Genomic DNA, 14,840 nt, shown 5'->3' with positions numbered 1-14,840 from the left:
CAACTACATTGATACTTGCTGTGCACACAGCAGCCCACTTCTGCACACAGATTTTCCTTGCTGGAAGATCTTAAAGAAGGGCAAGCAGGGAGGGGCCCTGAAGTTGCCCATCAGCAATTTAGCAACTAGACAGCAGAAGGCTTTTCTACATGAGGCTTTTAATCTCCACCTTCTGCTTCTGGATTCTTTGTGGGTTTAAGATTGGCTCCTTTACATGTTTGTTTGTTCCCCCCCCCGGGGGGGGGTCTTTCTCTGCCTTTCTATATGTTTCATTACACAACCACTAGATGATGCTGTGGTATAGTGGAATTGGGCAATTACAGAAGAGTCTCATTCCACCATTTCTAAATAATACCACAATTTCCTCAATCTAAAAAAAAAGCTGGGGAAATGGTTGCAAAGAGCAGGAGAGGCCCTGGAGGATGATGATGTTGTGTAAAGGACCCACAAACCACCATGGGTGAACAATCACGAGTGCACAATGAAAGCCTCGTGTAGAAAGGCTCAGTCTAAGCAGCAGGCATACAGGGTATCTGGTTACAATCTTCCTTACTCTGGTGCGATGTATTTTATTTCTAATGATATCTAAATTTGCATCTGTCTGTAGTAATATGTAAATCTGTATACTCTTTTGTCCTCTTTTTTGGTGTGTGTGTGGAGAATGATGGGTAAGTGGCTAGACAACCTAGCTGTCTTATACGTATTTAAAAAATGGGGGGGGGGGACGTTTCTATGTTTCTTAAAGAAATACTAGAAAAATGGAGCTGTCCCACAATATGTTATCAACAGTTCCAAACATGCATCTCTGCGTCTGCAGCATGTGAAATGGCAGGCTCTGCCCTGCCTGGGTGACTTCGTGGTCATGTGTATGTATTGGCACTGTAATGGTGTATCACTTCCCACTCAAGATTTAACTTCTACAGACCCTGGGGAGGGAGCCCAACTTTGAAGAATGAAAGCTCCAGCAATTTGCAATAGCATTTTAACACGGCAGCCCCCAAAAGCAAAAATAAGAACAGTAATTCTCTGGGGAATGGCACCAGAAAATAGGGACAGACGGAGTAAATGCAGCCACATGGTTCTGCGTTTCTGCTATTCTTGTTGCACTTCATGAGTCTGCAGCTCCTGTATTCATGCATTTGCAGAGTGCACCAGTCAAAACAAAAAACAAAAAAAGCTGAATGAGATAATTGAAACAAAAAGATAATGAAAAAAGAACCATAGCAATCAGCAATTCAGATTCAATTTTCTTCCATTTCTAAGGTGGAAGAGAGGGCGATTCACCCTTTTTTCTGTGAGCATTGCCCATAACAGATAAAAATCAGACTGTGAATAATACCTGGAGAGAATGGATTCCCTGCATAGGGTTCCATGTGAATTTTTAACTCCTACATTTTACATATCTGCTGCTTGTTGGAATAAATTATTCACCAGACTAACAAGTCTCCTCTGATTCCCAAATCCCAGGGCCAAAATTACAAGTCAGATCTTAATAGCCTGTCTGGCTGCCAGCTCTACCACAAGTGCTAAACTCAGAATTTGTGGATAAGAAGATGACTTCTCTTTTTAAAGCTTAAAAATTACTTTGGCCTGGAAAGGACACACATTTTCTAGTTGATTGAATTATAAACTGTTATTCCAATATTTGAGATAAGAGACTAAACACAAACATGTATAGATCTGTATCTATATATCTTTTGTATGGACTATTTTATATTTTTAAACCTCTTCAGGAACTACGGTTGGGAAGCAGGATATCCTAGAAATAAACAATTAATTAAGATATATAAAGTCAACCATACTTATGCTTATTTGTATTTTAGCAGGCACATCTCATGATAAAATCTTGAAATGACAAATCTGTTCTAAGCTGACTGCCTTTTGCTTCTTTTTTGCAAAGTAATAATTGATCTTATTACAGTCCACAGAGTTCAAAGGGACTTCCTAGTTATTTAAATTAAAATGGGTACTGAGATATTTGCCATATTTTACCACATTTAGAGCACAATACTATCCAAGTTTAGGCAGAAAAAAAGTCCTACAACTCCCAGCATTCCCCAGCCAGTTGTTTGGTTTTGGGGAACTGACCTCAGAGCTAGAAAACCGCCTCCCTGCTCCCTCCCCTACTGCATCATAGGCAGTGCGGATCGTCCCTGGGCTCCACGCTCAGAAGAGCAGCATGGAGCAGGGCAAAACGCGGTGTTCCCCGGGCGGGGGGAGAAGAGGGGCAGGGAGTGTGGAAGTGCCGGTACAATGCTTCCTATGTGTCGTCCGGCTTCCCCCCACACACCCAAAGTCCCACAGCTAGACAGCCAAAGTCTAGCTGCGAATTCTAGCTAGACAGCTGCAAAGTCTAGCTGCCCAGTTCATTCAGTCTCTCTTCACAGGCCTTTTTTTCAAGTCCCTGATCATCTTAGTTGTCCTCCTCTAACCCTCTCCAGCTTGTCTGTATCTTTCTTAAGGTGTGGTGCCCAGAACTAGACACAGTACTCCAGATGAGGTCTAACCAGTGCTGAGTAGAGGAGAACTAGTACTTCCCAGGATTTGGAAGCTGTCCTTCTATTAATGCAGCCCAAAAGAGCATTTGCCTTATTTGCAGCCACATCACATTGTTGGCTCATATTGAGCTTGTGATCTACAACAATTCCAAGATCCTTCTCGCTTGTAGCGTTGTTGAGCCACATATCCCCCATCTTGTAACTGTGCCTTTGGTTTCTTTTTCCTAGGTGCAGAGCTTGGCATTTATCCCTATTAAATTTCATTCTGTTGTTTTCTGCCCAGCACTCCAGTCTATCCAGATCACTTTGAATTTTGTTTCTGTCTTCCAGGGTATTAGCTATCCCGCCCAATTTGGTGTCATCTGCAAATTTGATCAGCATTCCCTGCACCTCCTCCTCCAAATCATTAAGACAAATGTTGAAGAGCACTGGGCCCAGGACTGAGCCCTGCGGTACCCCGCTCGTTACCACTCCCCAGTTCGAGAAGATCCCATTGATAAGCACTCTTTGAGTCCGATACTGTAGCCAGCTGTGCATCCATCCACCTGATGGTTGTTTCATTTATCCCACTTTGAGCTAGTTTGCTAATCAAGATATCATGGGGCACTTTGTCAAAAGCTTTGCTGAAGTCAAGGGATATTATGTCCGCAGCATTCCCACAGTCCACAAGGGAGGTAACCTGATCAAAAAATGAGATCAGATTATCTGGCAGGATTTGTTCATGACAAATCCATGTTGGCTTCAAGTAATCACTACATTGTTTTCAAGGGGCTTACAGATGGATCACTTTATAATCTGCTCCAGAATTTTCCCAGGGATTGATGTCAGACTGACTGGTCTGTAGTGACCAGTCAGTCCCAGGTGCTTTCTTTTTGCCCTATTTGAACATAGGGACAACATTAGCCCTCCAGTCATCTGGCTCTTCATCCGTCCTGCATGTTTTCTCAAAGATAATAGACAGCGGTTCTGAGAGTTCTTCAGCCAGTGCCTTTATTACTCTAGGATGCAGTTCATCTGGCCGTGGAGATTTGAACTCCTTCAAAGTAATTAGGTGTTCCTTGACCATATGCCCATTGATCTCAAGCTGCAATCCTGCCCCTTCAGCCTGTACTTTGCCTTTGCCAGGGGGGTCATAGACCCTCTTTTTGGAGAAGACTGAGCCAAAGTAGGAATTGAGCACCTCTGCCTTTTCTTTGTCATCTGTTATCGTTTTGCCATCCTTATTTAATAGCTGAACCACCATTTCTTTCCTCTGTCTTTTACTATGCACGTAGCTGAAGAAAGCTTTTTTGTTGCTTTTAGCATCCCTTGCTAACCTCAGCTCATTCTCAGCTTTAGCCTTCCTGACGCCATCCCTGCAATTCTGTGCTACCTGCCTGTACTCTTCCTTTGTAGCTTGGCCTTCTTCCACTTCCTATATGTGTCCTTTTTTGTTTTCAGGTCATATCTAAGCTTTCTGTGAAGCCACATTGGCTTCTTCCATTGTCTTCCACCTTTTTTTTCTTGTTGGAATGGTTTGTAATTGTGCCTTGAGAATGTCCTTTTTAAAAAAACTCCCATCCATCTTGGACTCCTTTTCTCATTAAAGTCACTTGCCATGGGACCTTACTGATCATTGTTCTGAGTTTATTAAAATCAGCTTTCCTAAAATCCAGGGTACAGGGTTGGCTACACTTGGCTTTTGCTTCCTTTAGAACCATGAACTCAAGAATAACATGGTCGCTTTCCCCCAGAGTTCCTGTAACTGCTACTTTACCCACTAAGTCACCTCTGTTGGTTAGGATCAAGTCAAGGATAGCCAATCCTCTAGTTCCTCCTCTACTTTCTGTAGGAGGAAGTTATCCTCTACACAAGTCAGGAATTTCCTGAAGGGGCCATGTTTTGCAGAATTTGTCTCCCAAAAAATACTGGGGAAATTGAGTCCCCCATTACTACTACATCATGCTTCCTTGGAACTTTGGCTATTTGCTTTTCAAAAGTTTCATCCTCGTCTTCTCCTTGATTGGGTGGCCGGTAGTAGACTCTGACCACCATGTTCCTTTTGTTCTTGCTCCACTTATTTTAACCCATATGCTCTCGATGGGGCTACCAAGCTCATCCTCCTGTATTTCTGTGAAGAGATACGTATTTTTAACATATAGTGCAACCCCACCTCCCTTTCTGTTCCTCCTGTTCTTTTTGAACAAGTTATATCCTTCAATTGCTGTATTCCAGTCATGAGAGTCATCCCACCAAGTCTCGGTTATACCTATCAAGTCATAATTTCCCTCCTGTATTAAGAGTTCAAGTTCGTTCTGTTTGTTTCCCATACTCTGGGCATTAGTATATAGACATCGAAGACCATGTGCTTTATAGTCTGGCTTTCTTCCTACATGTTTGTGAAGACTATTATTGGCACTATTAGAGCTGTTCTCTCCATTGTGTCACATGAGCCTTTGTCCATTGTTACCCCCAACATTACATCTCCCTCCCCCGTTGGATTCAGTTTAAAGCCCTTCTGATGAAAGTACTATTTCTCAGATAGTACTATAAAAGTCTATCATGCGCCAGACGTATGGTGGCAGAATGCAATCTACTGAGTAATAGCATTATTTTCACATGCCCCTCCATATAAAGTCTTATCATATAGTGCTATTGAAGTGACATGGCTACTTTATACAAATAATGAGTGCAGTGTAATGAGTGTAGGAAAATATTTTTCACCCTGATGGCAATTCTTTTCTTTTCCTTTCTTTTTTATTTTGTGTTAAAGACCAACGTTTCTTTGCAGAAGGTTATTTGTCTGAAATCTCTTCCATTCTTCAGTTGATTGCTGTCCTTTTACCACCCTGGTTGGTAGAGAAATGTTGTAATAGCAGTATGTAGAGATGGATAAATGTATCATATAATCTATCATTTTCAGATTTTCTCAGTTTCTCATTTTTACAGCCTTCAGTTCATCCCATCCTGTTTCTGCTTGCAATTTAAAGAACAAAAAACAGTCTGCATAGAAATCCATATGCATTTTTGCACATACATTCATTTTTTACAAGCAGGTTTTTGCAAGCAATTTTCCCTTATGTAATACCTGTTTGTATATTTCTTTCACTAATATACACATTTTTGTGTGGACTTTCCCCTAATATATGCATTTTTGTACACATCGTTTGGTCAGAGAAGTGCATCACAAAATATGGAGAAGTACAAATCCTGAAGGAAAATTGCATTCGAGTTTGCATATTGATTCCAAAAGTGAATCAGTTTGATAAGTTCGTATCAAAATATGAATGGAACATATTTCTTCCCCATCCCTAACAGTATTATGCTTTCTCATTTTAAAGCCGTCCACGTTTCATCTTGAGATCCATAAAACCAGCAGGGCCCTATAAGTACCTTTGCTTGTATCATTCAGATCTGCTCTTTTGGCTGAGGCTCCTTGTGTTGCATTGGTGGATCCTCCAGAAGATCCTTCACTTTCATGAACAGGCTTTTAGGGAAGATGGAAGAATGCCATTTGAAAAAGGGCCTCAGAAGACATGGTGGGTGTTCAGCTGTTAGCCCTACCTTTAAGTAGGGATGTACGAAAGTCACTTACCTTTTCATGGAATTGATTCGCGGTAGGGGGGGAGGCACTCCGTCCCTCCCCCCAGAATCCTCGACGGGGGGAGAGGCGATCCGGTCTTCCCCCCGGAATCCTGCCTGGCTGACTCTGCTCCACAGCGGCTCCGCAGAGTAGCCAGCCAGGGCCGTCCACAGCCAGACTTCCGGCCACGGACGGGCTGCTGCGGAGGCAAATGGCAGCCGCCATAGCGGCCGCCATTTGCATCCAGTCAGGCTGCCATGATAGGCTATGTAAGTATTTACGTAGCTTATCACGGCTGGGCAAAAAAAAACCAAAAAAAACAGCGTACGCAAATGGCGGCGGCTACGGCGGCCGCCATTTGCGTTCCCTATTTTTCTCCGTTTTAGCCTACGTAAATATTTACGTAGGCTATTACGGTGAAAAGAAAGGGGAACGCAAATAGCGTAGTGGGCGCTATTTGCGTTCCTTTTTTTCCCGCCGTAATAGCTTACGTAAATATTTACGTAGGCTAAAACGGCGAAAAATAGGGAACGCAAATGGCAGCCGCCATAGCCGCCTCCATTTGTGTACACCGTTTGTTTGGGGGGGGTTGCTTGGCTTGCCGTGATAGGCTACATAAATACTTACGTAGCCTATCATGGCAAAGACCAGGATGCAAGTGGTGGCCGTGGCAGCCGGTCAAAAGACCAGCCGCTGCCGCCGCCAGAGCCACCACCAGAGCCGCCACTGTCCGGAACATCTGCCCCAGGTAAGCTACGTCCTGGGGGGAATCCGCAGGGGGCGGGGGGTGGCAGGCCGTTCCGCCATGGATTTCGGGGGGCCGAATGCCAGTGCATTCGGCCTCACTGAAATCCGTGGTGGAATTCTCCGCCATCCCCACCTTTAAGTCACTCATTACACTGTCTCCTCTCATTTCCAACTACGTACATTGTGACTTAGCTCAACAGTGCCCCCTAGAGCATCTGACAAGTTAACAACCTTCCAGGCGATGTGAATAGGCTTATCTCACCATCGCACTTATTTGGCCTCAAATGTGACCAAAACCTTAAGCTTAAAAAAAAAAAATACAGGCTAACTGGTACAAACAGACTGAGCTTTTTGAATTGTGAGTTACAGCAATTAAGAAATTGGGTCCAGCTACTAGATGATTTGCTGACTAAGCAACCGACATCAGAAATGGAGGCTATCACATTACTGGAGAAAACAGCAATCAGTCTCTGTTAATGGGTCAGCTTTTAATGAACTCAGATCCCTACAAATGTAAGAGTTAGCTCACTCCTGGAGCCTTCCATATACTTATTGGAGGCCATGATCCACTCTCTCAGAGACCATCCTCTCTCCGGTGAATTCTGCATAGGCTCTGGAACCCAAGACTCTACTCAAGTAGGTAAATTGTAACTAGATTAGCCAAGTGGAATTCTGCATGTGATTGTTGCTTTGTCTGTTTTTTAAAAAATCTTTTTACCCCAAATAAATTCTTTTTATATATATTTGGACATGTTTTAAAAGGAAATTCTCATTAAACTCTTCCCCCATGCAAAGGACCGCATGGTTACAAAGCTACTGCTTGTGATTTTAAGATTTATAAAAGGCGTTTTGTTAAGATCTATGTTTCTGGGCTTTGAGAAAGTCCAAAGCACTTTTCTGGTTATTTTTTCCTAGGGCTGGATTGAAGGAAGAAGTGTTTGATAATAGGGCACTGAAACTCCTCAAGCAGCTGAACAGACTTGGCTCTGTCAGGAGGTTCATCCTGACTGGTAACAGCCCTTCAGTGATACTTTTTTCCTGGGGAATCCTTGTAAAGAAGGGGTCAACCCAGAGGAAAACCTTTCTGCTTTCCCAGTCTCATAACAAAACTGTATCCTGAATAATGTCCAAGAGCAACATTAGCCATAGTGAGTACTTAAATGCATTGCATATAGTAGCTTAACAGAGCTTGGATTTTTTCCTATGTTCCATACTGAAGTACAGATTTTTGTACATTCTTTAGCATTGAAAGGGTTTGTTCTCATTTTTTTATTGGGCATTGGGGACTTCTGAACCTGAAATGAAGGAAAGTGTAGCTGTAATTAATTGCACAGAAGGTTAAAAAATAAAACAGGGCTGCCAAGTACAAAGGTAACAGGAACACCAGAGGGTGTTCACCAGGAATTGTGCTCTTGGGCAAGCCAAGCTTATTTCAACAGGGATAAACCAGGAAATGTTCCAGGGGAAAATGAGCTCCTAGGTTCATTTCTAAAGGAACTATATTGTTAAATAAAATGCAGCACTGTTGAGTTTTACACTTCAGCTTTTTTTAGTACATAGGAAGACAGTCAGGAATTGTCTCCCCTTCTCTGGTTCCCTTATAACCATATTTCAGATTTTTAAAAATATGATCACGAAAATTTCTGAAATTCAGCAGTGTTGGTCATTTGATGTTTTAAAGCAGAAATGGATATAGAAAAAGTTCAGAGAATATTAACTGCAATCCAAAAGCCACAAGATGTAAAGCTGTAATAACTGGGATTCAATATGAGGTCACAACTTACTCTTAAACATGTGTAAGCTATGCACAGTCCTAGTCCAGCCACAGATCAAAAAGGAAGGGAGGTATTGTTAATGTAAGAATACATTATTTCACTTGTAGTAATTCAACCTCTTAAATTACACTTTATTAAAAGAAAGAAAGCCCAAACCATTGAACGTTTCCTATTGTTAATTTCCTCTCCAATTACTTATCTCCTGCAGTGCTCAAATTACAGGGGCGGGGGTACTAGAAGGGACAACCACCACCTCGATTTCTGATGGCAGCTTAGCTACAGTTTTTAGAAGGTTATGGAGAAATGTTTTGGCTAAAATTATGGAAAATCCGGAAATGGAGCTGGTAGATACCTTTAAGTGCTCCTCCTAGTGCCACCCCTCTCATAATTTGAGCACTGATCTCCCCTCATAATTTTTGGCAATAAATTAAGGGGATGCAATTATCTTTTCGCTATGAATGCTGTTCAGAATCATTAAGGTTGGTAAAATGCTTATATGGTTCTATTACTGTTTTCTTTGTAAATCATTTCATTTGTGGATGGTGATGTTTAAAACAGTTACACTAAAACAAGAATGAAACTCAGCTATATAAAGTGAATCTGAACTATAAACATAGTTGGAAGTATGTTTGTTCTTTAAAAATCCGTATTGAAAAGGACGTGGTCAGAATTTTATCCTTTCTTTTTCTGCATAAATGTGTAAATTTCAGTTAATTTTTTCCTAGAAGTCAAAGGGGCTGACAGGGAACTAATCAACGAATGTATTCTTTCTTAGGGATCATAAATCAAACAACATTTGGACATGGGTGAATATGAAATGTACACTATGTAAATGTTTCATTTACAGGGAAACAGAAGGCAATTCATTGGAATAGCTAAATTCAAACTTAAACCATGTGTTTTCCCCTTAAAAAAAATGACTTACCCTTTCACTTGTACTGAATGGTTGTTCCAAAATATAGTACAGAGCAGATCCACTGATCAGAAGAATTAATATAGAGTCATAATTCCTAGCCATAATCTGAACCAACTTTGTACTGGAGAAATAAAAAATACTGGAAGGAAACTAAGCACAGAGATAACTTTGGCCATTATAATCAAGAATCTGTTATTGATGAGGAGAGAAAAGGGGAGTCATTAAACACCAACATGATGCTGCTAGTATAATGAAGCTAATTTATTGAGAATAGTTCACAATACAGCTTCATTGCTGTCCAATGAGGGGGAGGGCAGACCACCTTAGAGGTGTTCACAGTCCCTGAAACATTAGATGGATAAACACAAAAGCTTGCAAGTCAAATACGTGTACTCATTGCCTAGGCACATGGAAGGTCACTACCCCTGGACCTTCTCTTAGCAAAAGCAATTAATTGTATTGGGAGGAAAGGCTAAATAATCTGTCTCCACTATTGTTCCTAGGATATTATGGAACAATAGTGGGCATATTATGAGAGCCAATTCCTTGGACCCCCTCCACATCTTATGGGCTTGGAACCTTACTGGAGGCATTTCCTCACTCCATGAAGACCTTGTCCTTCAGGTAGGTACAGTATCTTCTGTGCCATTCCATCTCTGCGATAGAGAGAATGGAGTTCTGTTTCATAAGATAGCTCCTTTGCACCATAATGGCTCAGGCCAGTTACTACAAGCAAACTAATGGCAAGTAACAACATTCTAACAATTTCCAGAGGGTAGCTATGTTAGTCTATTGCAGCAAAAACATCAAAGAGTCTTGTGGCACCTTAAAGACTAACATATCTATTCTGGTATAAGCTTTCATGGACTGTAGCTCTGTTCATGAGATGCATGGAGTTTTATGGAGAGTTTTATACATTACATATGGGTGGGATGTAAACAATTTTGTAAACAAAGACTTTTGACTACTGAGGATATAGAAATGTAAATCATCATCATCAGTGAGGTCAGAAGGAAATTAAATGCAGAAAGTGACAACAACATGATTAACAGTGATCATTTACAGTGCAGTTATTTCTGGTAACACAAACATCCTGGCACTAGGTAAGCCAATTAACACCTGTAGTGTGATTTTAAAAAAATCAATTACCCCAATTCAAGCCTTTGGTGAAAGGATTAAACCTGTTGATGAATTCTAACTCAGCAGTCTCTCTCTCTCTTTCTCTCATCGCCCTTTTAAATTCCTTTACCTCACAGTGGCCATGAGGCTGAAGTGTTCCCCCACTGATTTCTGAATATTGCCATTTCTGATGTCAGATTTGTGTCCATTTATTATTTTACATAGATATTGGTCCATTTGCCCTATCTGGAATGGAAAAGGGCATCGCTGACAGAAGATGGCATATATCACATTGGAAGATAAGCAAGTGAATGAACCCCTAACATTGTGGGTGACCTTATTAGGTCCTTTAAAAGTGTTTCCAAAGTAGATATGGAGACAGAGCTGGCATCTGGGGTTGTTGCAGAGTCTGGTTCCTGTGTGTGTATCCTTGTTATGTGGCCTGTTGTTGTTAGTGAGTAGCTGTTTTAGTTTGAAGGCTGACTGTAAGCAAGTACTGGCCTAGCAACAAGCAGAGAAACAGGAAGACTGAGATGTGCTTCCAATTATTTCTTGCTTATTATATTATGTAACATTAGAAATGGGGAACATAAGAAAACACTGTTGAATCGGACCAAAGGTTTCTCTAGTCCAGCATCCTGATTCCCACAGTGGACAACCAGATGCCTATGGGATGCCCACAAGCAGGACTTGGGGACAATAGTCCTCTCCCAATATTGTTTCCCAGCAACTGGTATTCAAAGACATACTGCCTCTAAACCTGGAGGTAGCATATAGCCCTCATGACTAGAAGCCATTGATAGCCGTATCCTCCATGAATTTATCCAATTTCCTTTTAAAGCTAGGTTTCTAGCCATCACCACATCTTATGGAAGCTGATTCCATAGTTTAACGATGCACCATGTAAAGAAGTACTTCGTTTTGTCTATCCTGAATCTCCCACCATTCAGTTTCATTGGATAACCCAACGTTACAGGATTATGCGAGAAGGACAAAGCTTCTCCCTATCCACTTTCTCCACATCATGCCCAATGCTGTGAGGGAGTTTCTCCAGCCCTCTGATCATTTTGGTTGTCCTTTTCTGCACCTTTTTTAAGGTGCAGCAACTAGGGACGGCGGAGAATTCCGTCACGGATTTTGGCATTCGGCCGCCCGAAACCTGTGGTGGGACGGCCTCTCACCCCCTGCCACCCCACAAAATCTCCCCGGGACGAAGCCTACCTGGGACGGGGGCAGCAGCGGCTCCAGCAGTGGCAGCTGGTCTCTCGGCCGGCTGCTGCAGCCACAAATGGCGGCCGTCGTAGCGGCCGCCATTTGCATCCTTCCAGGCTGCCGTGATAGGCTACGTAAGTATTTACGTAGTCTATCACGGCAGCCTGGAAGGACGCAAGTGGTGGCCGCTACGACGGCCGCCATTTGCAGCCACAGCATCCCAGCCGCAGCCGGAACTCTGGCCGTGGACGGCCCTGGCCGGCGGCTTCACGGAGCTGCCGCGGAGCGGAGCTGGCCAGGGAGGATTTCAGGGGGAGGGACAGAGTGCCTCCTCCCCACCATGGATGCCCCTGCACTGAGCCAGGTAAGGGATTCATACATCCCTAGCAGTAACTAGAACCGCACACAGTATTCCAAGTGTGGTTGCACCATAGGTTTGTATAAAGGTATCACAATACTGGTAGCTTCGGGCAGGATCCAATAGGAACCTTTCACGTGAGGCCAGCCCTCACAATCCACGTGCACCCAGCCCTGCTGGTTACGGTCTGTGCACAGCCCGTAGCACTTGCGGCTGTGATGTAGCACTTCCCAGGGCACGCCCTGAAATGCTCATTTCTGGAAAGCACAACCTGCCCCTTCCAGAAAGGAGCATTCATTTCAGATTTTGCCCCCAGAAGCACTAGGTTGCAGAAGCAAGCAGTAGGGGCACCATGACTGGTGGGATTGGCCACATGTGGACCGGAACTGGCGATGCCGACTGCCCTTTATTTCCTATCCCTTTCCTAATGAATTTGCCTTACCCAGACATTCTTCTTGCAAAGAATTTGCCTTTTCACAGCTGCCACACACACTGGGTTCATGTTTTCATTACACTATCCACCAAACCCCCAGATTTCCTTTCCTGGCCAGTCACTGCTAGCTCAGACTCTGTCAGGGTATATCTGTGGATAACTGTTTTTTGTTTGTTTGTTTTGCCGCAGTGTGAATAATTTTACACTTCACTTACATAGAACCGCATTTGCTGTTTTAATGCCCAACCACCAGCCCCGCCCCTGCCCAATTTGGAAAGGAACATTCTTTGGTTACTGGAATGGACCTAAAATAATTCCTCTCTCACCTCCCTGAGCACAGCCTGCTGGAATGGCTGTCTTGATGACCATACTCTAACATCTGTATGAAGCCACATGATGAGGTCATCCAGGAATTTGGAGTGAGGTTTCACCAGTACATTGGTGACACTTGGCTCTATTTATCTTTGTCATCTGAATCAGGTGAGGCTGTGGAGGTGCTAAACCACTGTCTGGCCTCAGTCATGGGCTGGATGAGGGCTAATAAACTGAATCTAAATACTGTCAAAATGGAGGAACTGCAAGCAGATGGTTCTAGTGTCCGGTAATCGGGTGTGCAACCTGTTCTGAATGGAACTGCACTCCTCATGAAGGATCAGATACACAGCTTGGAGGTGCTCATTGATCCAACATTTCTCTAGATAACCAAGTGGCCTTTGTGGCTCAGCACACCTTTTACAGCTTTCAGCTTACCCTGGCTATGGTGATCCATCCCCTAGTAATCCAGTAGGTTGAATTACTATAGTGCATTATACATGTGGCTGTCCTTAAGGAGGATCCAGAAATCGCAACTGGCGGAGACTTCTGTTACTAGAGTTCTGACTAGTTTATCTAGGTAGAGCCATATTCTAAAGGAGTGACATTGGCTGCCTTTTTATTTTGGAGCCCAGTTCAAGGTGCTGGTAGTTATCTCTAAAACCCTAAATGGCTTGGGTTAGGTGGAGCGCTTCCTCCCATACCAACCTGCTCATGCATTAAGATCATGAGATGGGGCTCATCTCCAAGTTCCATCTGCAGGAAAGGCAGGTTACATATGCATGAAGGAGAGTGGCACCCCAGATTTGGAATGCCGCCCTGAAGGAAGTGAGACTGCTACCAACTTTATGTTCCTTTCTACACCAGGTCAACATGTTTTTATTTGCCCAGGCATTTTACATTCATTGTATTGTTTTGATGGCTGAACTGTTTTTTCTATATTACCCCTCAAATTTTATGATGTTGTTTTTGGTTTTTATTGTCATTTGAGCCTTGTATTGATATTTTGATTTTATATGTATACCACCCTGTAATGAAGGTGCAGTTTAGAAATGTCTAAAATGAATGGATGAATGAATGAATGAGCAATATTTCTGTAACCATCCTGTATTATACAGAGAAAAATATGTTTATGCATGCTATAGTTGATTTGTGTTCCTGTGCTTGAAATTAGATTATAAAGCAAATTATAGGGCTAATACCAGCAAGCAGAACACTGAACCTACTTCATATAGTTTAGCAATGGAAGTTACCACATAAATCTAGCCTCAGGTTATATTATGTATGCTCCCCAGAGTGGAAACCAACCCATAAAATAGATTCTATGCTGTATTCTTTCTTGTACCTGCAGGAATATACCAGTGTCTGGAAAACATGTGAGGAGACATTGTTATCCTTTAGCATATGATACCCTCTCAAATGAATTCATTATCACTTCTAAGGCTGAGTTCTAGCCCAAATGAAGCCTTGTACATAAGGAAATTCAATATACTAGAGAAGACAGAGAATGCATTTTTAACCAAAAACTAAATGAAGCATCATAATACCAATCATTCCACCATTGGTGGTTATTACCAATGACACATTATTATTATTTCAGATAAACCTGCAAAGAAAGATGAGAATCACTGGAGTAATAACACAAGGCGCCAAGAGAATTGGAAGCCCAGAATATATAAAATCATACAAAATTGCCTACAGCAATGATGGGAAATTATGGGCAATATACAAAGTGAAAGGCACAACTGAAGATATGGTAAGTCAGTGTCATCAGCATAAAGCATTTTTCTGCCTTCAAATGTATGACAATTCAGTAGGGAAACTTAATTGCCTTACAGAAAAAGTGGGTTGATTGAGACTTTTTGCCTTAATAGATTTTATTCTCAGGAACTGTAGAATAAATTGACA

General features: G+C 42.4%; 1 protein-coding gene across 2 annotated transcripts in view; it reads left to right on the top strand.

The window, feature by feature from the left end:
- Positions 1-14,840, top strand: part of EDIL3 (EGF like and discoidin domains 3) — a 424,305-nt gene that overhangs the window by 327,220 nt on the left and 82,245 nt on the right. For both annotated transcript variants that reach the window (XM_084832084.1, XM_084832085.1), the window contains one exon: positions 14,533-14,688. In XM_084832084.1, coding sequence (XP_084688210.1) covers positions 14,533-14,688 — 156 coding nt within the window. The remainder of the gene's footprint in view (positions 1-14,532; positions 14,689-14,840) is intronic.

This window comes from Heloderma suspectum, chromosome 2 (assembly GCF_057233095.1).
Source record: "Heloderma suspectum isolate Gila_16-S chromosome 2, 16-S_ref, whole genome shotgun sequence".
Classification (NCBI taxonomy): Eukaryota; Metazoa; Chordata; class Lepidosauria; order Squamata; family Helodermatidae; genus Heloderma; species Heloderma suspectum.
The sequence above is the reverse complement of the archived record's forward strand: the minus strand, read 5'-3'. Positions and strand labels throughout refer to the sequence as shown.